We start from the raw sequence: 16,368 nt of genomic DNA, 5'->3' as shown, positions 1-16,368 counted from the left end.
TGTGATCCGCAGGCAATGATTGACCTTCGTTGCACCTAGTGTGGTGCTTAGCTAAGATGTACCAGCACGTGTGCCTTACTGATTATAGTCTGTCCCAACTAAATTGTTAGGAGGGTGACCACCAGGCTCTTGCCCACAATTTGGCTTAATAGTGTGACCTGGGTGCCTCAGATGCATCCATGCATGCTGCCCCTGCTGTTCCCTATCCGTTTCTGTGGTGTTTCCATCACTTTCTTATGTTTTCAGGTGATTCACACAACCTGCCCTAAGCAGAGCATGGGTCACCTTGAAAAATGCTTGAGTCTCTCATTGACTTCAATGGGGTTCGTTACTCGAAACGAGCTCTCGAGCATTACGAAAAGCATTTTGGTTCTCACTCATCTCTATTAGGGATCTGAAAATATTATTTTCCTGTCAGTAAGCTGATAAGACAATGCTCCAGCAGAGTGCTCTGTTTCCCAGTGCAAACTCAATTGCATTACTTGGAGTAATACTGGCAGCCTCAGTGTGTACTTGAACTGATGCCTCCGGCCGAATTAAGAGGCAGTGAAGTCAAAGCTGATGAACCAATGAAACTGCAGAGCAGTGGAATCCAGGAAGCAGCACAGGATCCAGCAAAAGTGTAAGTAAGTTCTCCTAATACAAACAACTTAAAACTTCTTAGTAGTTCTATCACTGTAGTAGTATATAGTCTTATGTGATTTAGACTCATTAACACCTAAGTAAGTGAAAACTTTGGACGTTCTAAGTAGATCATCCAAAGTTTCTGTTTTTCTTCCATTGTTGATTTACCATAACGACACTTTGTCTTTCTTCAGTTTTTTATGTGTGCAATGTAAGACGATACGAAGAGAATGCACAGAGAAAGGATGACTAGTAACACCAATAAAATAAAAAAAACCCTTATTGCATTTTATTTCTTGTTAATTAAGTACACCAATAAATCATTCTATTGTACAATTGTTACCATACCTAACCAGAGTACCCGCCCTGAAAACAGCAACTTTCACCCTTTTGTATGCTGTTACCCTAGAATAGTGTAGAATCAGTATACTGGCATATTAAAATATTAAAATTAAGAACACAAAATCAGCAACATTTAAGCTCACCCTCTAGGAATGCCTGAGAAACAGCCAAGAACTCCTTGCCTTGGGGTGGGGTTTGTATACATCCACCACAGAAGAGTTCACCCAACATCAGACAACTAGGTAGTACCAGTAATTCTACGGGTGCACATTGAGTCTTGGTGTGCCTCTGAATTTATACAAGGGATTTTTTACTCATGTACTACCAGCTGAATGTGCAAGTCATTATGCATTAAAATGGAATGTATTGGCTCAGTCTTTCAGCGGCTGAATGATAGATTTTATGTGGGACTAAAATCCATCGTTCAAATAAAAAGTGAACGATGCCCGTGTTTACATGTAACGATTCTGGCTCATTTTCAGCCGTTTGGACGAACTTTTAGCGATAATTGTTGCGTATAAAAGGGCCTTAAATGTGGCCAATTTGGATGTGCGATAGTTTCAGGGAAACAAACTTTTGTTATTTACAACACAAACATGCAGTTGGTGGGCCCCTCCCCTTTCTTTAATGAACTGATTAGGGCCATCTTCTCTCTCTCCTGCTCTTGCCGCTCTATGGCGGTCTGCTCCTGTGGTGATGACTGTAGGTGCTGGCTAAGCTGATTATCCTGGGGAGGTGAGGGGTAAGAGGAAGCCTGCTTATTGCTTCTCCTGGGTGCAGGGTTCCCCTCTCCTGCCGCCCCCATCTTCTCACCGCACTCAGCGCTGCATGATGCATCCTCCATTACAGGCTACTCTTCAGTGCCGTGCTTGGAAAAAGTCAGTGAGCCGCTTGGGACCTACTTTCGTCTGCTTCCTCCTTGTCATTTCTGACTTCAGCGGTTCTCCCTGCACCTTCTGTGAGATATTGCGGTCCTCTTTGTTGCTATGGGTTGCTCGTGGTGGATTTGTCAGTGTAGCTCACTAACAAATGTCCACCATCAGTGCTGTCCCTGAAACACTGCGGTGTTACAGAAAAACCACACTTTGAAGTTTGCCTCTTTGACTCAAGAACAGAGCTCTTGAATCAGAGGTGAGCCGTGCCACACTTTCTCTCACTAGCTTCAGTCCGCCACCGCTGATGTACCTAGAGCTGTGTCCTCTCCCCCCAGCATCTGCCATGCATATAGGATATGCAGGATGCAGACGTCAAGGGTAGGGGGCGGTCAGGGACCACAACCTTCGATTACAGCAGCGGCAGCAGACAGTTGCTACAGAGAAAGTGAGTGAGCAAAATACTCCTATTGGGACCACTAAGGAGGGCACAGTTACTGGTAGCAGCCACTAGAATAAAGCAGAATAAAAACCCATCATGATAAGCCATGCCCCAAAAGTTGTTTGCTGAGCTGGGCTTGTGTTTAAACACACACCCATGTGTAAACATCTGCCAGCAGATTCCATTGTTTTTCTCCTGGCAGAGTACACAGTGTACTGATTATGTATGCAAAGCAAAACTCAAGGAGTACAGTGTGTATCCTGCAGTCTTTTGAAAGATGAGTGAAATGCATTCAAATGGAAAGTATTTGTTCAGTCTTTCAGCGGCTAAACAATGGATTTTATGTGAAACTAAAAATCAATCGTTTAAACGAAAAGTGCACAATGTCCGCGTTTACATGTAACGATTATCACTCATTTTTGGACATTTGGACGAATTTTGAGTGATAATTGTTGCATATAAAAGGGCCTTAAATGTGGCCAATTTAGATGTGTGATAACTTCAGGGAAACAAATCTTTGTTATTCACAAATACGCAAGCTTAGGGCATACCGTAGTATATGGCTATTTTATAGTGTATAAAATGAAAACTATTTGCCCTTGAATCCTGATCATGGTCTAACTTTATTGACAATGTTCTTGTCCACGAATATTACTTTAATCCCTTTTTAGGTATGATTCATATATTTGAAAATATTGGTAAATTTTCAGTGTGGGTCGTGTTCTAGATTCCCAAAATCGATATTTCCTGAAAACACTCAAGTTCGTGGCTATATGCCATTATCTCTGATTTGTTTATAATCGAACACCAGTTAATGTAAGGTACTGAATGTGTTTACATAGACATTTTGACATCCGAAGAAAAAATAGAAGTGGAGAGGAGCTGCTACCGTTCAAAAAAAATTTGCATACTTTATTGAATAAAAAGTATACAGCTTATAGGTCCACGCTGAACGCGTTTCGGCTACAGTAGCCTTTGTCAACAGCTATGAGGTATGGAATACACAAGACATTTATAGACAAAATGCAAATTAAAATCAAAGAAGCAATACCTGTGTGTGCTAGCTTGTCAGGAGGAGAAATGGCTGAGGAATGGTGTGGAGGGTGTGTTCAATGTGCTGACCCACGTTGTGGTTGTTGCCAGTACACCCTCAATAAATCTAGGGAATTCATTAACCCACAGAACAACAAAAAATACAAAATGAACAATTTTATTAACTGTAAAACTAGTGGAATAATCTATATAATAGTATGCACCCTATGCAATCTACTTTATGTAGGATGTCCCTCCAGGAGACTACATATCACAATAGCAGAACATCTGAGGGACATCCATAAAAATTTATTAAGTAAATCAGGGGTTGCAAATCACTTTATCCTAAAACATGGTGATGAGACAAAAAATTTCTCATGTTTGGGTATAGACAGAGTTTGGAAATACAGGAAACAAAAAGTAGAAATGAAGGATATTCTCCGTAGGGAAGCTTATTGGATCTTGGAACTAAACACTAGATTTCCGTTTGGTATGAATTATAGAACGGATCTTTTCTGTGTTTATTAAAATAGGAGGGAAAGGGAGAAAGGGAAAGGGAAGAGAGGGAGGAAGGAAGAAAAAAAAAAATTTTTAATTTTTTTTTTTTTGTCTCTTGATTTCTGTTTTGTATATTTTGGTGAACTCATATACCTTGCAATCTATCTACTACTATGCAGAGACAATTGATGTAGTCACATGCTTATTAGATCTAAGAGTATTTGTTTATATAGAAGGAAAAAAAATCTTTTTCTTTTTTTTTTTCCCTCTTGATTTCTGTTTTGTATATTTTGGTGAACTTATATATCCGGCAAACGTTTTATTACTATGCAGAGACAATTTATGTAAACATATATCTATGAGATCTAAGAGTATGTATTCAGAAAAAAGTTTTTGTTTTTCTGTCTATCTGTTTTAAACCTTTTTGTAACAAATCTCTGCATGCTAGTTACGACATGTGGTGCAATTAACTCCTGAACCCACCCACCACACCATTCCTCAGCCATTTCTCCTCCTGACAAGCTAGCATACACAGGTATTGCTTCTTTGATTTTAATTTGTATTTTGTCTATAAATGTCTTGTGTATCTCATACCTCATAGCTGTTGACAAAGGCTACTGTAGCCGAAACACGTTCAGCGTGGACCTGTGAGCTGTATGCTTTTTATTCAATAAAGTATGAAAAAATTTTTTTAACAGTAGCAGCTCCTCTCCACTTCTATTTTTTCTTCATATGGGATTTAGCCGTCTGCCGACGGCTGTTTGGGGACGGAGCTCCTGTTGAAATTCAGATCTCCCTGCAGCATTGGAAGATACTGCTGGTGAGGTGAGCCCATATTTCTCCATTTTGACATACACAAGATGAAGAAGGGTATTATATGAGAAGAACAAAAATCCAAATGAAAAATAAGAAATGTATTTCACACAAAAAAGATGATTTACCATAGGATAGAAGAATATGTATTACAAAAAAAGAGTATTAAAGAAATATAATATTTACTTAAATTTTACATGATTTAAAAATCAAGAAGAGGCTTTTGCATTATTAGGGCTCAGTCAGACGAGCAATTATTTTTTGTGCACCTATGTGCACAAAAAAAATGCGCTGCAAGAATGTGCAAAATGCGCTTGACCATAGCTCCTTGACCATTTCTTTCAATGGGGCCAGCGCCAGCAGCACCTGCTCCATTGAAAACATATGGAGAAGATCGCGATCCTCTGCCACAGCTGTGACAGCTATGGCAGGGGATTCTTTCATCCCTGCCGGGACTGCAGAGAAAGAGGAATCCCCTGCCACAGCTGTCACAACTGTGGCAGAGGACTGCAATGTTCTCCCATTGCTTTCAGTGGCCCCAGCGCTGCCTCTGATTGGCTGAGCACTATGACCAATTACAGACAGCACTCGTCTGTCATTCAATTAAGGCTGAGCGCTGCCTGCGATTGGCTGAGCACTCAGCCAATCAGACCCATCACTTTCTGGAGGCAGGGATTTTTAAATCCCCGGCCAGTAGAAAGTGCTTCAGAGACAGCAAGAAGACGCGCTGGAGCACCGATAGCAGTGGAAGGTGATGTGTGTATATTTTTTCTTTTTTTTTTTTTTTTTACAGCAGCTAGGGATGATTTTTAGGGAAGGGCTTATATTTCAAAATCACTGCGGGGGTTTACTGCATCCCATTGCTTTCAATGGGGCAGTTGCAGCACTCGACCCATTGAAAGCAATGGGAGAAGATCGCGATTCTCTGCCACAGCTGTGACAGCTGTGGCAGGGAATTCTTTCATCCCCACGGGGAGTCCCCTCATCACTGAACACTGTGACAGTGCTGTCACAGTGTTCAGTGATGAGGGGACTCTCCACGGGGAATCTTTATGCGCAGCACGGACCTTCCCGATGTACGCATGTCCCATCTTTTGCAGGTGCGAGTATTTTGCAGCTTTAAAAGACGGATATGTGAACACATCATAGGGAACCAATGGTTCTATCACAAGTAATCAATAACTTTTTAGCTTGATGAATGGCACCAGTACCCTGAATGAAATGTCTTCTTCAGTAGTACATCCCAAAAAAATTAAACATAATTCGAGAAATGCTTTATAGTCATCCCTGGCCTGCTGCTGTTTTAGTTGTTCTAAAAGAAAGCTTGAAATCTCTTCAGGATCATTTATTTTGTTTTTAATATATTTATCCTCCATACCACTTTTGTATTTTCTTTTGTCTATCTTAGACCACTTAGCTTGAAACTGCCTTTAACAAGACTTCTAAAATATGGTGATGACATGCCAGGTATAAAAGCTTTTTCCCAAACATTTGCTCTAACAGAACACATGTTCCTCTGATAAGACCTGTGTTTACAGCAGTGGTATCAAAACACTTATTCAACTTATCTAAAACTTTGGGAACCTGATTTTCTTACCAATTGGCAACTTTTAGGAGGGTCCACAAAAAGATATTGCAAGATTTTCTTTTCCCCATATACCCTGCGACCACACTACGCATCTGCATAGAGCTCACTCTACTGTTATACAGCTAAGTGAAAAGGGATTTATCAGCACCGTCTTCTCCTAGCTGCAAAACAGCAGAGTTTTGTTAAGAAGAATGTAGAGAATAGTCTAATGAACCCTATTCAAAAATGCTTAGAATCACCAATTCTGTTCCAGGAAAAAAAAGCGGCTACTCTTTAATTTTTAACTCTCTTCACATAAACCCCAAACTTTAAAAGTGTCAGCAATGTGGAATTTGACCTCAGTCATGCAAGAAATGTTAATTTTAACAATTAAATAGAGTTGTATCTACATTGTGATAATCATTACCACATTTTCCTTCAATGTAGAATGAAGAATGGGCTTTACAAGAAGGCACGGGTAAGTATTATCGAGGCACTATATGTACATGACTTGTTTGTAAGGTGCTCTTTGCAAATAGTATAGATATAGCAGCAGGGACGTGCATAGTAAATGGGATGCTCCATAGCAAAGATAATAGTACACCTTTTACAAGTGCTGTTAGACACCGTCACCCTCTGAACCTCCTGCAAGTAGTGGTGCTGATGCTCCCATACCATTTTCATGACTTGATCACCTGATGGTTGTAGTGATAGGAACATAGACCACTATACAGATCTGTGGTACAATGCAGCTCTATATTGCACATTAACACCCAGACTTCCCTGGCATGGCAGTTATACATGGGTACAAAACACCTGTCTGAATGAGGTAATGTAATAGGTTAATTGGCAGACCTATGTAAGATGACTTATATATTATTATATCACAGTGAGAGATTTCATATGATAAATCGGATTCTGCTGTGTCTAACTTAAGGTTGGGGCATCAACACAAAAATATCGATAGTATCGACTATCGCTGAACAAACTATCGATTATTGTAAAATATCAGTGGAAAACTATCGGTATTTCGATACATCGACTTTTTTAAATGCTGTATAAAAATAAAACTGGTCTAGGGTAAATAAAGCTACAATCAGCAAAAAAAAATTATAGTTTTCTCTTAAAATTTCAAACTGTTGATTTTATTATTAACTTATAACTATTAATAACATCATGAAATATATTAAAGTGTGTTTGTGGGGCTGTGTGCCCTGCATTGTTTCAAGTTGCCACTGAGGGACCAACAATCTCCATGGCAACTTGTAAACAATGCAGGGCCTGGTAACGCGAACGCAGTGGCCTGAACGCAATTGTAATTGCATTAGATGGGTCTTCTATCTTTTCTATGGGCACTGCGTTCACGTTAGACACTGAACGCACGACATGTCGCGTCTCCTTTTTTGGACGCGACCTTCGTGCGTTCAGCACAGCCCTCCATCTGCATGTGGAAATGCTTTCATTTAGAAAGCATTGCCCACAGCTATTGCGTTAGATGCAAGCGTTCAGAGCCTGCGTCTAACATGAGGAACAAACGCATGGCGAAAAAGGGCCTAAGACCCCACTTTTTCTGAGAGTTGTTTTGCCTGGAGCAAACCTTATTGGTGATAAAGAGTCACCTGACACTTTCCAAAAGTTTCCAGAACTTGTTTATAAGTTCATTAGCGCCTCAAGCAAAACTACATCCTGTACAACACAGAGGAAAGGGCAGAATGTAAAGAAAGAAAATATGGTCACTAGACCACAAGACACGTTTCTTCTTTACAAAAATCGATATTATATCGCCTTAAACTATCGATGTTACCGATATATCGGACATAACAATATCGATGAAAAGTATCGCCAAAGCATTAGCGATATATCGATATTTCGATATATTGGTTTTCGATGTCCCAACCTTAGTCTAATTCAGCTAGCCTACTTATGTAGGGATCTGCTATGTGTTGCATTAATAAAGAAGGGAATCATGGGCACTGTTTCTTTTTACTAGTATCATGTTGCTTCTTATAGAGGTGTCATGGTTAAGTTATGTCATTTTTGAAGTAGTCTCATAACATAAATTCGAAGGAGTTTCAAGGTAGACACCACGGACTTCCAGTCCGGTTCCGACACCAGGCCATTTAGTATGCTCTTTGTCTGTGCCGTCACATCATCGGAGGGGGCTGATTTTTTTGCCCACCTTAATAACTAAGACAGCCCCCTCCAATGACTTGAAAGACAAAGATAGAGTGCATACCATGTCACCAGCTGTCAGAAACAGGTTGGAAGTGCAGGAACCAACACCGCAGGTATGGATTCTGCTTTCCCTAGCAACCCCTTTAATGCTTTACTTGACATGATACTGTACTAGAGTGAGACTAGAGGAGAACAACAAAGCAATAACAAAATTACTGCTGTGTCCCCTGTCATGTATCAGTCAAACCATTCACCTTACTAATGGGGTATGCAAAGCATAGCAAAGCCCACAATGCAACCAGAAAGCTCCAGAGCTTGTTGCTTTCTTATCGTCTTCTAATCATTTGAAGTGGAGGATGGTGTTAACATCTGGTTACTATTTGGCCTCTTCACATAGCAGTTAAACTGAAAGCTCAGGTGATGTAATTATGGTGATCACTTCAGAAATCGCCACGGGTGATCCCACTGTAGGTTATCCTCAGATCACGACCTGTTGGAAGTACTTGAGGAATGGAGTTGAGGAATACTGGTCTATCATACATCCACCTTTGTAGCTAAGAGATATTGAGATGAGTTGAATAGTTAATAGGAAGTTTTGAAAGGAAATATAATACCATGAATGTAATACAACATATTCATTAGTCTTTATTATTTAGACCAACATAACACTTTACTGGAAGACTACTTAATGTTCTTAGCGACCAAAGTGCAAGATGATGTGAGTCAATGTCCAGCTTATCCAAGGGACAAAGAAATCACATCCTGTCACAGACCCATCACTTCTCACTGCTGACCCTACACCTCCAACACTCTTATGTGGCATTTCAACTATAAAACTTAAAGAATAACACTAGGCAATGTGATTTGTCTAAGAAAAATTTATTTGTTCCTGTTAGCTTATTGAACAAAAAAAAAATTGGATTGTTTCCTTAACTTCAGGAGTCAAATCCTACTAATTTTGGGTTGAAAAAAAAGAATATGACAAAGAAAAAATGTTATTAGCTCTAGTTTCTGTGATATACAATAAGTAGAAGTATGTTATTTTAATGGATTAAGAGAAAATGATTAGAGATGAGCGAACGTGCTCGGCCACGCCCCTTTTTCGCCCGAATACCGCGATTTTCGAGTACTTCCGTACTCGGGCGAAAAAATTCGGTCGGCGCCGTGGCGGCGCGGGGGGTTGCAGCGGGGAGTGGGGGGGAGAGGGAGAGAGGGCTCCCCCCTGTTCCCCGCTGCTACCCCCCACGCCGCCACGGCGACCCCCGCCCCCTGGCGACCCCGAGTACTTTTCACCCGAGTAGTGAAGTACTCGAAAATCGCGGTATTCGGGCGAAAAAGGGGCGTGGCCGAGCACGTTCGCTCATCTCTAAAAATGATACATTTTAATTACATATGCTAACAACATTGAAAGTGTATTTGAAATTATATTTAAAGTGGTTGTCTCTCGGCAGCAAGTGGGGTTAAGCACTTCTGTATGGCCATATTAATGCACTTTGTAATATACATCGTGCATTAAATATGAGCCATACAGAAGTTATTCACTTACCTGCTCCGTTGCTAGCGTCCCCGTCTCCATGGATCCGTCTAATTCTGATGTCTTCTGGCGTTTTTAGACGCGCTTGCGCATAAGGGTCTTCTGGCTTCTGTTCGGTCCGGCACAAGCAGTGTTCTGGCTCCGCCCCCTTCTACGCATCATCGCGTAGCTCTGCCCCGTCACGTGTGCCGATTCCAGCCAATCAGGAGGCTGGAATCGGCAATGGAACGCACAGAGCCCATGGTGCACCATGGGAGAAGACCCGCAGTGCACCATGGGAGAAAACAGCAGTGCATCCCTGGGAAAGGACCGGCGGCCATCTTAGGCAGAATATTTTTTAAACTTCATAGTTCGTCGGATCGGTGAGTAGCAAGCGGCTTAAAAACCGCTTTAAATTGCTATTTTATGCCAGGGGGGTGACAGGGGGAATGGAGTAATGTAAAATTTTGATGTTTGCCGCGAGACAACCCCTTTAATGACAGTTACATTCTAAGAGCTCTAAATTGATGGAAGAATTCCTGGCAGGTGGTTCGGTGTGAAGAGAATCATGTGGTGACTTCATGAGATCGTTTTCTTTTGGCTTGCCTCTTGTAAGTGAAATAACAGAGCTGAGAGGGAAAACAAAAGCATATTTCACTGGAAAAGAGCCAAAAATGCAGTACCTGATAAGGTGCAAAGGATGCACAATTGCTGCTGAGCAGGCACAATCGCTGTTGGGTAGGCACAATGGCTGTAGACCCTAGCAAAATACAGCAAGCCAGACTATTAACTGGAGGAGCTAAATTGTTCACTGTAGATGTATATGCAGCCACGCACTCAACCCAGCCCAGATTGGGGAGGACTGGCTTCAGACGAACCTAGTCTGCAATGTGAACAATACCATGTGGAGTAGGAACTGGTAAACTATCTGAATGTGGAATAGGTCGAATAGCAGATGGAAGATTCGGGTATTGAATTGTTCCTGTTTTCTTTATTGACAATCCTGCCTTAATAGGCAGAGTCAAGCAGAACTAGCAGTCATCTGTATGGTTTGTAGGCTACTGCCAAACCATAGGCACAGCAAAACCCATACATCGTTTTTTATTTTTCAGCCATTCTCGTAGTTTAACTGAACAAGAGTTGCAACTAGAGATGAGCGAATATACTCGTTTTGAGTATTTACTCGATCGAGCACCGCAATTTTCGAGTACTTCCGTACTCAGGTGAAAAGATTCGGGGGGCGCCGGGGGGTGGGGCGTTGCGGAGCAGGGGGTAGCAGCGGAGAACAGGGGGGAGCCCTCTCTCTCTCCCCCCCCCCCCACTCCCCGCTGCAACCCCTCACTCACCCATGGCGCCCCCCGAATCTTTTCGCCCGAGTACGGAAGTACTCAAAAATCGCTGCGCTCGGGCGAAAAAGGGGCGTGGCCGAGTAGGTTTGCTCATCTCTAGTTGCAACGTATATGTGGAGCCCATAACTTATCCTGGTCCCCTACCTTCATACCAAAATAATAGATAGGCAGTCTTCACAAGAGGCATCAGATTGCATTTCTGTGACAAAAATGTTATTTTACCACAAATGTAACAAAAATTATTTTCTAAATTTTTTTGTGGCATTTTGATATAGCAAATTTTACACTTCAAAAGCACTCCAAAACCAAAAATTCAGAAAAAAACAAAAACAGAAATAATATAAAACTCAGTCATAGCAACACTTATTATGTTTATAACCTGCAAACATATGGAGAATGTTGTGTTATGTCAGTTGAGAGGTGTGACAACTCCCCCCTTCCCCCCCCCAAAAAAAATTCCCCATAAAATAAAAATGTAAACTCTAAAAAATGACATATCACTGTATTTCCAAAGCAAGAGCTAATCGGGTCAGTTTCGTGGTGATTTTTGAATTCAGTAAATGGAAATACATAAGAATAGACTAATTTTGAGCCTGAAACAAAATCATCGTTGGGCAGTGTAATTAAAAATATATGATTTTGAAATTCAAATGTTTTAAAGACATTCATAGTGTGAAAAGAAATTACTTACAACCATCAGCCAAAGTCACTATACAATGCAGTGCATGTCCATACTGTTCAAAATTAATGAAAATGTCTGGTTCTTTACCATTGACGATTGTGTACTTCGTCCCTTTCACATACTGGCCCCCACATGTAATCGCCCATCATATTCTCGTTGTATTGTCCTTGATAGCGACGCTCAAACTGCTGCATATCTTGGTGGAAGCTTTCGTCTTGTTCCTCAGAGTATGCTCCCATGTTCAGCTTGAATTAATGTAGATGAGAATCCAGGATGTGAACCTTGAGCGACATCCTGCAGCCCATAGCGGGGTTTTTCTTCACCATCGTTTCCACCAACTCCACCTAGTTGTGTTATTCTTGATTTCCCAAGAACCCCTGAACCACAGCAACAAAACTATTCCAAACAGCTTTCTATACTTCTGTGGACATGTCAGGAAATTTTGGACATTCTATGATCCCCCTGATTTGTGGTCCCACAAAGATGCCAACTTTTACTTGATTCATGTAGGAGAATTCTTATAAAACTTCAACACGTTTTCTTGTGCTACTGGCAACCAGACTGAGTATAATAGCAAATCCCGCTGGTGTCATATGCAGCACTGTTTTCTTACTCCAGTGCTCCTCAGTTACTATTGATTTCTTAGTGAACTGGCCCGGTAATGAGATTTTTGAATTATAAATTGAGGAACCTAGTAATAACTTCCTGATGATCCGTGGAATCCACGGGGAAACGCGTTGAAGTTTTATAAGAATTCTCCTACATGAATCATATTGTTTGTTTATTCTATCCGAGTAGGATCACGGAGATTTGCCATTATCTTTGTTCTCGTGTTTTTCATCAATCTCGAGATAATCAATCACATCAGGTGGCATTGAGGCTGATTTTTTAGGCCCACTTGTGTTTCCAAACAAAAAGATTCTCCTATCCTGGTGTGATGGCCATTATACTCAGTCCATTACATATTTTTTGTTTTGTTTTGTGCTTGGTGTGCCCTAATGGTGCTACATGTTTTTTTTAAATTATGAAATAAAATTTAGTTTTTATTATTAGTCTATCCCATGAAGGGCTGTCAAAGTAAATAGACTACTGCCTCCTGTGAAATTAATAGATTCTTTATCTAGAGCTGTGACAAACTGTTTCATAAGCCCGAGTTTTATGTGAAAACATGGCATCAGAATCATCTTAGGATCTACTAGGGGTTCCCACGTGACGTTGCTTCATCCGACAGTGAAGTCAACACGCTCAGGCCAGTCTCGTTGATGGTAGTGCTTAATTTTGGGTCTGCTACCCCAAAGACAAAGATAGCAAGGAAACTTTATGAAACCACCTTGAAGACCCATTAGGAGAGCAACCTTCTTGAAGTCTCTAATTACCTCCTAACCATGCTGATCGTACATCAGAACTTGTAACAGGAATTTGACACTACTGTACTCCTCCTTGAGATGTGAAGAGTGAGCTACTGGAAGGGATTTATGAAAAGAACCATACATTTTCATTAATTTTGAACTGTATGGACATACTTGTATAATGACTTTGGCTCATGATTGTAAGTAATTTATTTTCTTTTCTTCCTATGTATGTCCTTGAAACCTTCGAAATTCAAAATCATATATTTTTAATTATCGATGTCCTGACCACAAAAGCGAACTTTTTTAAGATGAAAGTTATTTTCCATTGCATTTTACAATAAGCTAACAGGAACAAATAAACTTTTCTTAGACATAAAAATCACATTTTTTTGTTGCCTAGTGTAATAGGAAAGGTAATTCTGAATGAGCTTCGAGAGCGATCAGATTGGTTTTTGTAATATCAGGGCTATTACCCTGTGTCTTATACTATAGCCCCTCATTGCTGCATTACTGAAATGCATTGGGATATCATTTTAGCTCCATTTGGTGGTAGTATTTGGCTACTATTTGGCACTTTTTAATTTGGAACCTATAAAGCAGGTGTATTAGACTAATTTTCTTAAAGGGGTTGTGCCACTTCTAGCTGTTTTGTGCAGTTGCCCTGGTGGGTACTTCTGGCTGAGCCCCATTGACTTCAACAGGACTCTGCCTGCTGTACCAACTGAGCCACTGCACACTGTGTGCAGAGCTCTCTGTTTCCTGCAGCAAAACAGCTAGTAGTGGGACAACCCCTATAAGGCTAGGCACATGCTAGCCATCATGTCCATGTGTACAACCTCATAGACTATCGTGTGTTGTACGTGGAATTACACAGACAGCACACAGCCATAAAATACACTAAACTACACCTAGCCATTCTCTGTATAATCCTTACAAGACAAAAAGCAGTAGAGCAAACAAATGTTTGCCCAGGAGGCTCTCTAGGGTTTACTATGACTCATGTATGCATGGTAGATCAGCATTGAAGGCGATATGGATAACTGCAGGAGCCCCGCAATGACATCTGTTCCCTCAACTGGATCTAATATCAGTTCTTCTATTTGGATCCTAAAAATGTGAGTGGCTACAAATATCATATAACTAGTGTAAGATGGAAATTATCTTCTGTGAGCATCTGGAACTTGTAGTAACGTGGACTCTACCATGTACATGTTATATAATTCCATATATTTATGTGACTTTGTCTATTTTAGGATTTTTCTGGTTATCTTACATTTAGCCAGTGACGCACTTATAAGGGCATCAAACCCAAAACCCAACTTTGTGATAATGCTTGCTGATGATCTTGGCATTGGAGATATTGGATGCTATGGTAACACCACAATAAGGTATTTTTACACATTTAAAATATAATTTGAACACTATTATTGTAAATTTTATGACCTTTTTAAAGAGATCTTAAAACAGAATTAAGCTTAAAATGAAGTGTTTGGGACTGGTGACATATACCATCTATAACAATGGCTTTTCACTTAAAGTAAGTGATCACTGTCTGATTCTTTTTTTTAGAACTATGATTTTCTCATAGAAAGCTCCATATCTGCCACCACAGGAGGGAGCTGTGGAGCTGGCTGTATACATTAAAATTAGTAATAAAACAGTATGGCGCTAAGTCATCAGCTTAGTGGTAGCTATAGGCAACTGTAATTTTATCATTTCACACTGTGTACACGGTGGACTAATAATTATTAGAAAATCATAGTACCAGTGTTTCTGGTGGTGCAATGCACCACTTACTAATATAATAAAGTGAGATGGATTAGAGTTGTAAGCACACAGCTGCTACATACACATCACACACACAACTCTTCTACATGAACATCACACACACAGCTCTGTTACATGCACGTTACACACACAGCTGTGTAACATCCACACCACACACACACACACTTCTGCTACATGCACATCACACAGACACAGGGTTTTTATTGCAGAAAAGTGGAAAAACCTAAAAAAAATAAGAATTTTGGTATAGTTGAAATCTTAGTGACCTGCAGAAAAAATGTACTGTGTCATTTATGCTGCATGATTAACGCTGTAAGAAACAAATAAAAAAATGTATGGCAGAATTGATGCAAAAAATAATAAAAGTTTTACAATATATTCTTTGTATCCAAAAATGGCACCATCAAAAACTACAGTTTGCTGCGCAAAAAACAAAAGTTTTGGCTTTTGAAAAATGGAGATGAAAATCAGCCAATAATTGTTGCGTCCTTAAGCCCAAAACAGGCCATGTCCTTAAGGGGTTAAAGAACAATTATTTCACCTATGAAAATCAATTGCATTGAGCAAGACTGTGATGGGGAGCAAGTTCGCCCCGTCGTTTGCGCATCTGTACATGGGGGATTATGAAAAGGATTCTTTTATGGACCCTCAGACCAAATTCCACTGTAGATTTATTGATGATGTTCTGCTAATATAGGAAGGGACAGAAGGCGAATTGAAATCAGTCATTAATGGTTTAAATAACAACAAAAGGAATCTGTGCTTCACGGACACTATAGATAAAGATAAAATAATTTTTCTAGATTTAGTTTTAGCATATGAATGGTTCCATCAATACAATTACACATTACTAAAAGGTAGAGAAAAATAGTTACCTAGATCGCAATAGTTGTCATTAGAGATGAGCGAGCGTACTCGGAAAAGCACTACTCGCTCGAGTAATTTGCTTTATCCGAGTATCGCTGTGCTCAGGTCTAAAGATTCGGGTGCCGCTGCGGCTGACAGGTGAGTCGCAGCGGGGAGCAGGGGAGAGCGGGCGGGAGAGAGGGAGAGAAAATCTCCCCTCCGTTCCTCCCAGCTCTCCCCTGCAGCTCCCCGCTCCGTGCCGGCACCCGAATCTTCAGGGACGAGCACAGCGATACTCGGATAAAGCAAATTACTCGAGCGAGTAGTGCTTTTCCGAGTACGCTCGCTCATCTCTAGTTGTCATCTAAAGAGCTGGAAAAACAACATTCCATTCAGTCAATTAAAAAGGAATTGCACACATAAAGAAAATGTTGAAATTCAGGCAAAGGTTATCAAGACACGCTTCAGAGAGA

General features: G+C 40.6%; 1 protein-coding gene across 6 annotated transcripts in view; it reads left to right on the top strand.

The window, feature by feature from the left end:
* The window catches only part of LOC136625585 (arylsulfatase H-like), a 381,691-nt gene that overhangs the window by 292,697 nt on the left and 72,626 nt on the right, over positions 1-16,368 (top strand). For 4 of the 6 annotated variants that reach the window (XM_066599908.1, XM_066599906.1, XM_066599903.1 and 1 more), the window contains exons 2-3: positions 6,638-6,668; positions 14,515-14,649. In XM_066599908.1, the coding sequence (XP_066456005.1) occupies positions 6,646-6,668; positions 14,515-14,649 (158 nt within the window). In that variant the 5' untranslated portion in view covers positions 6,638-6,645. Of the gene's footprint in view, positions 1-577; positions 623-4,511; positions 4,636-6,637; positions 6,669-14,514; positions 14,650-16,368 lie in introns of those variants that run through there. The other 2 variants (XM_066599904.1, XM_066599905.1) reach the window with 2 other exon arrangements.

Source organism: Eleutherodactylus coqui, chromosome 4 (assembly GCF_035609145.1).
Source record: "Eleutherodactylus coqui strain aEleCoq1 chromosome 4, aEleCoq1.hap1, whole genome shotgun sequence".
Taxonomy (NCBI): domain Eukaryota; kingdom Metazoa; phylum Chordata; class Amphibia; order Anura; family Eleutherodactylidae; genus Eleutherodactylus; species Eleutherodactylus coqui.
This window is presented reverse-complemented; position numbering and strand designations above follow the sequence as displayed.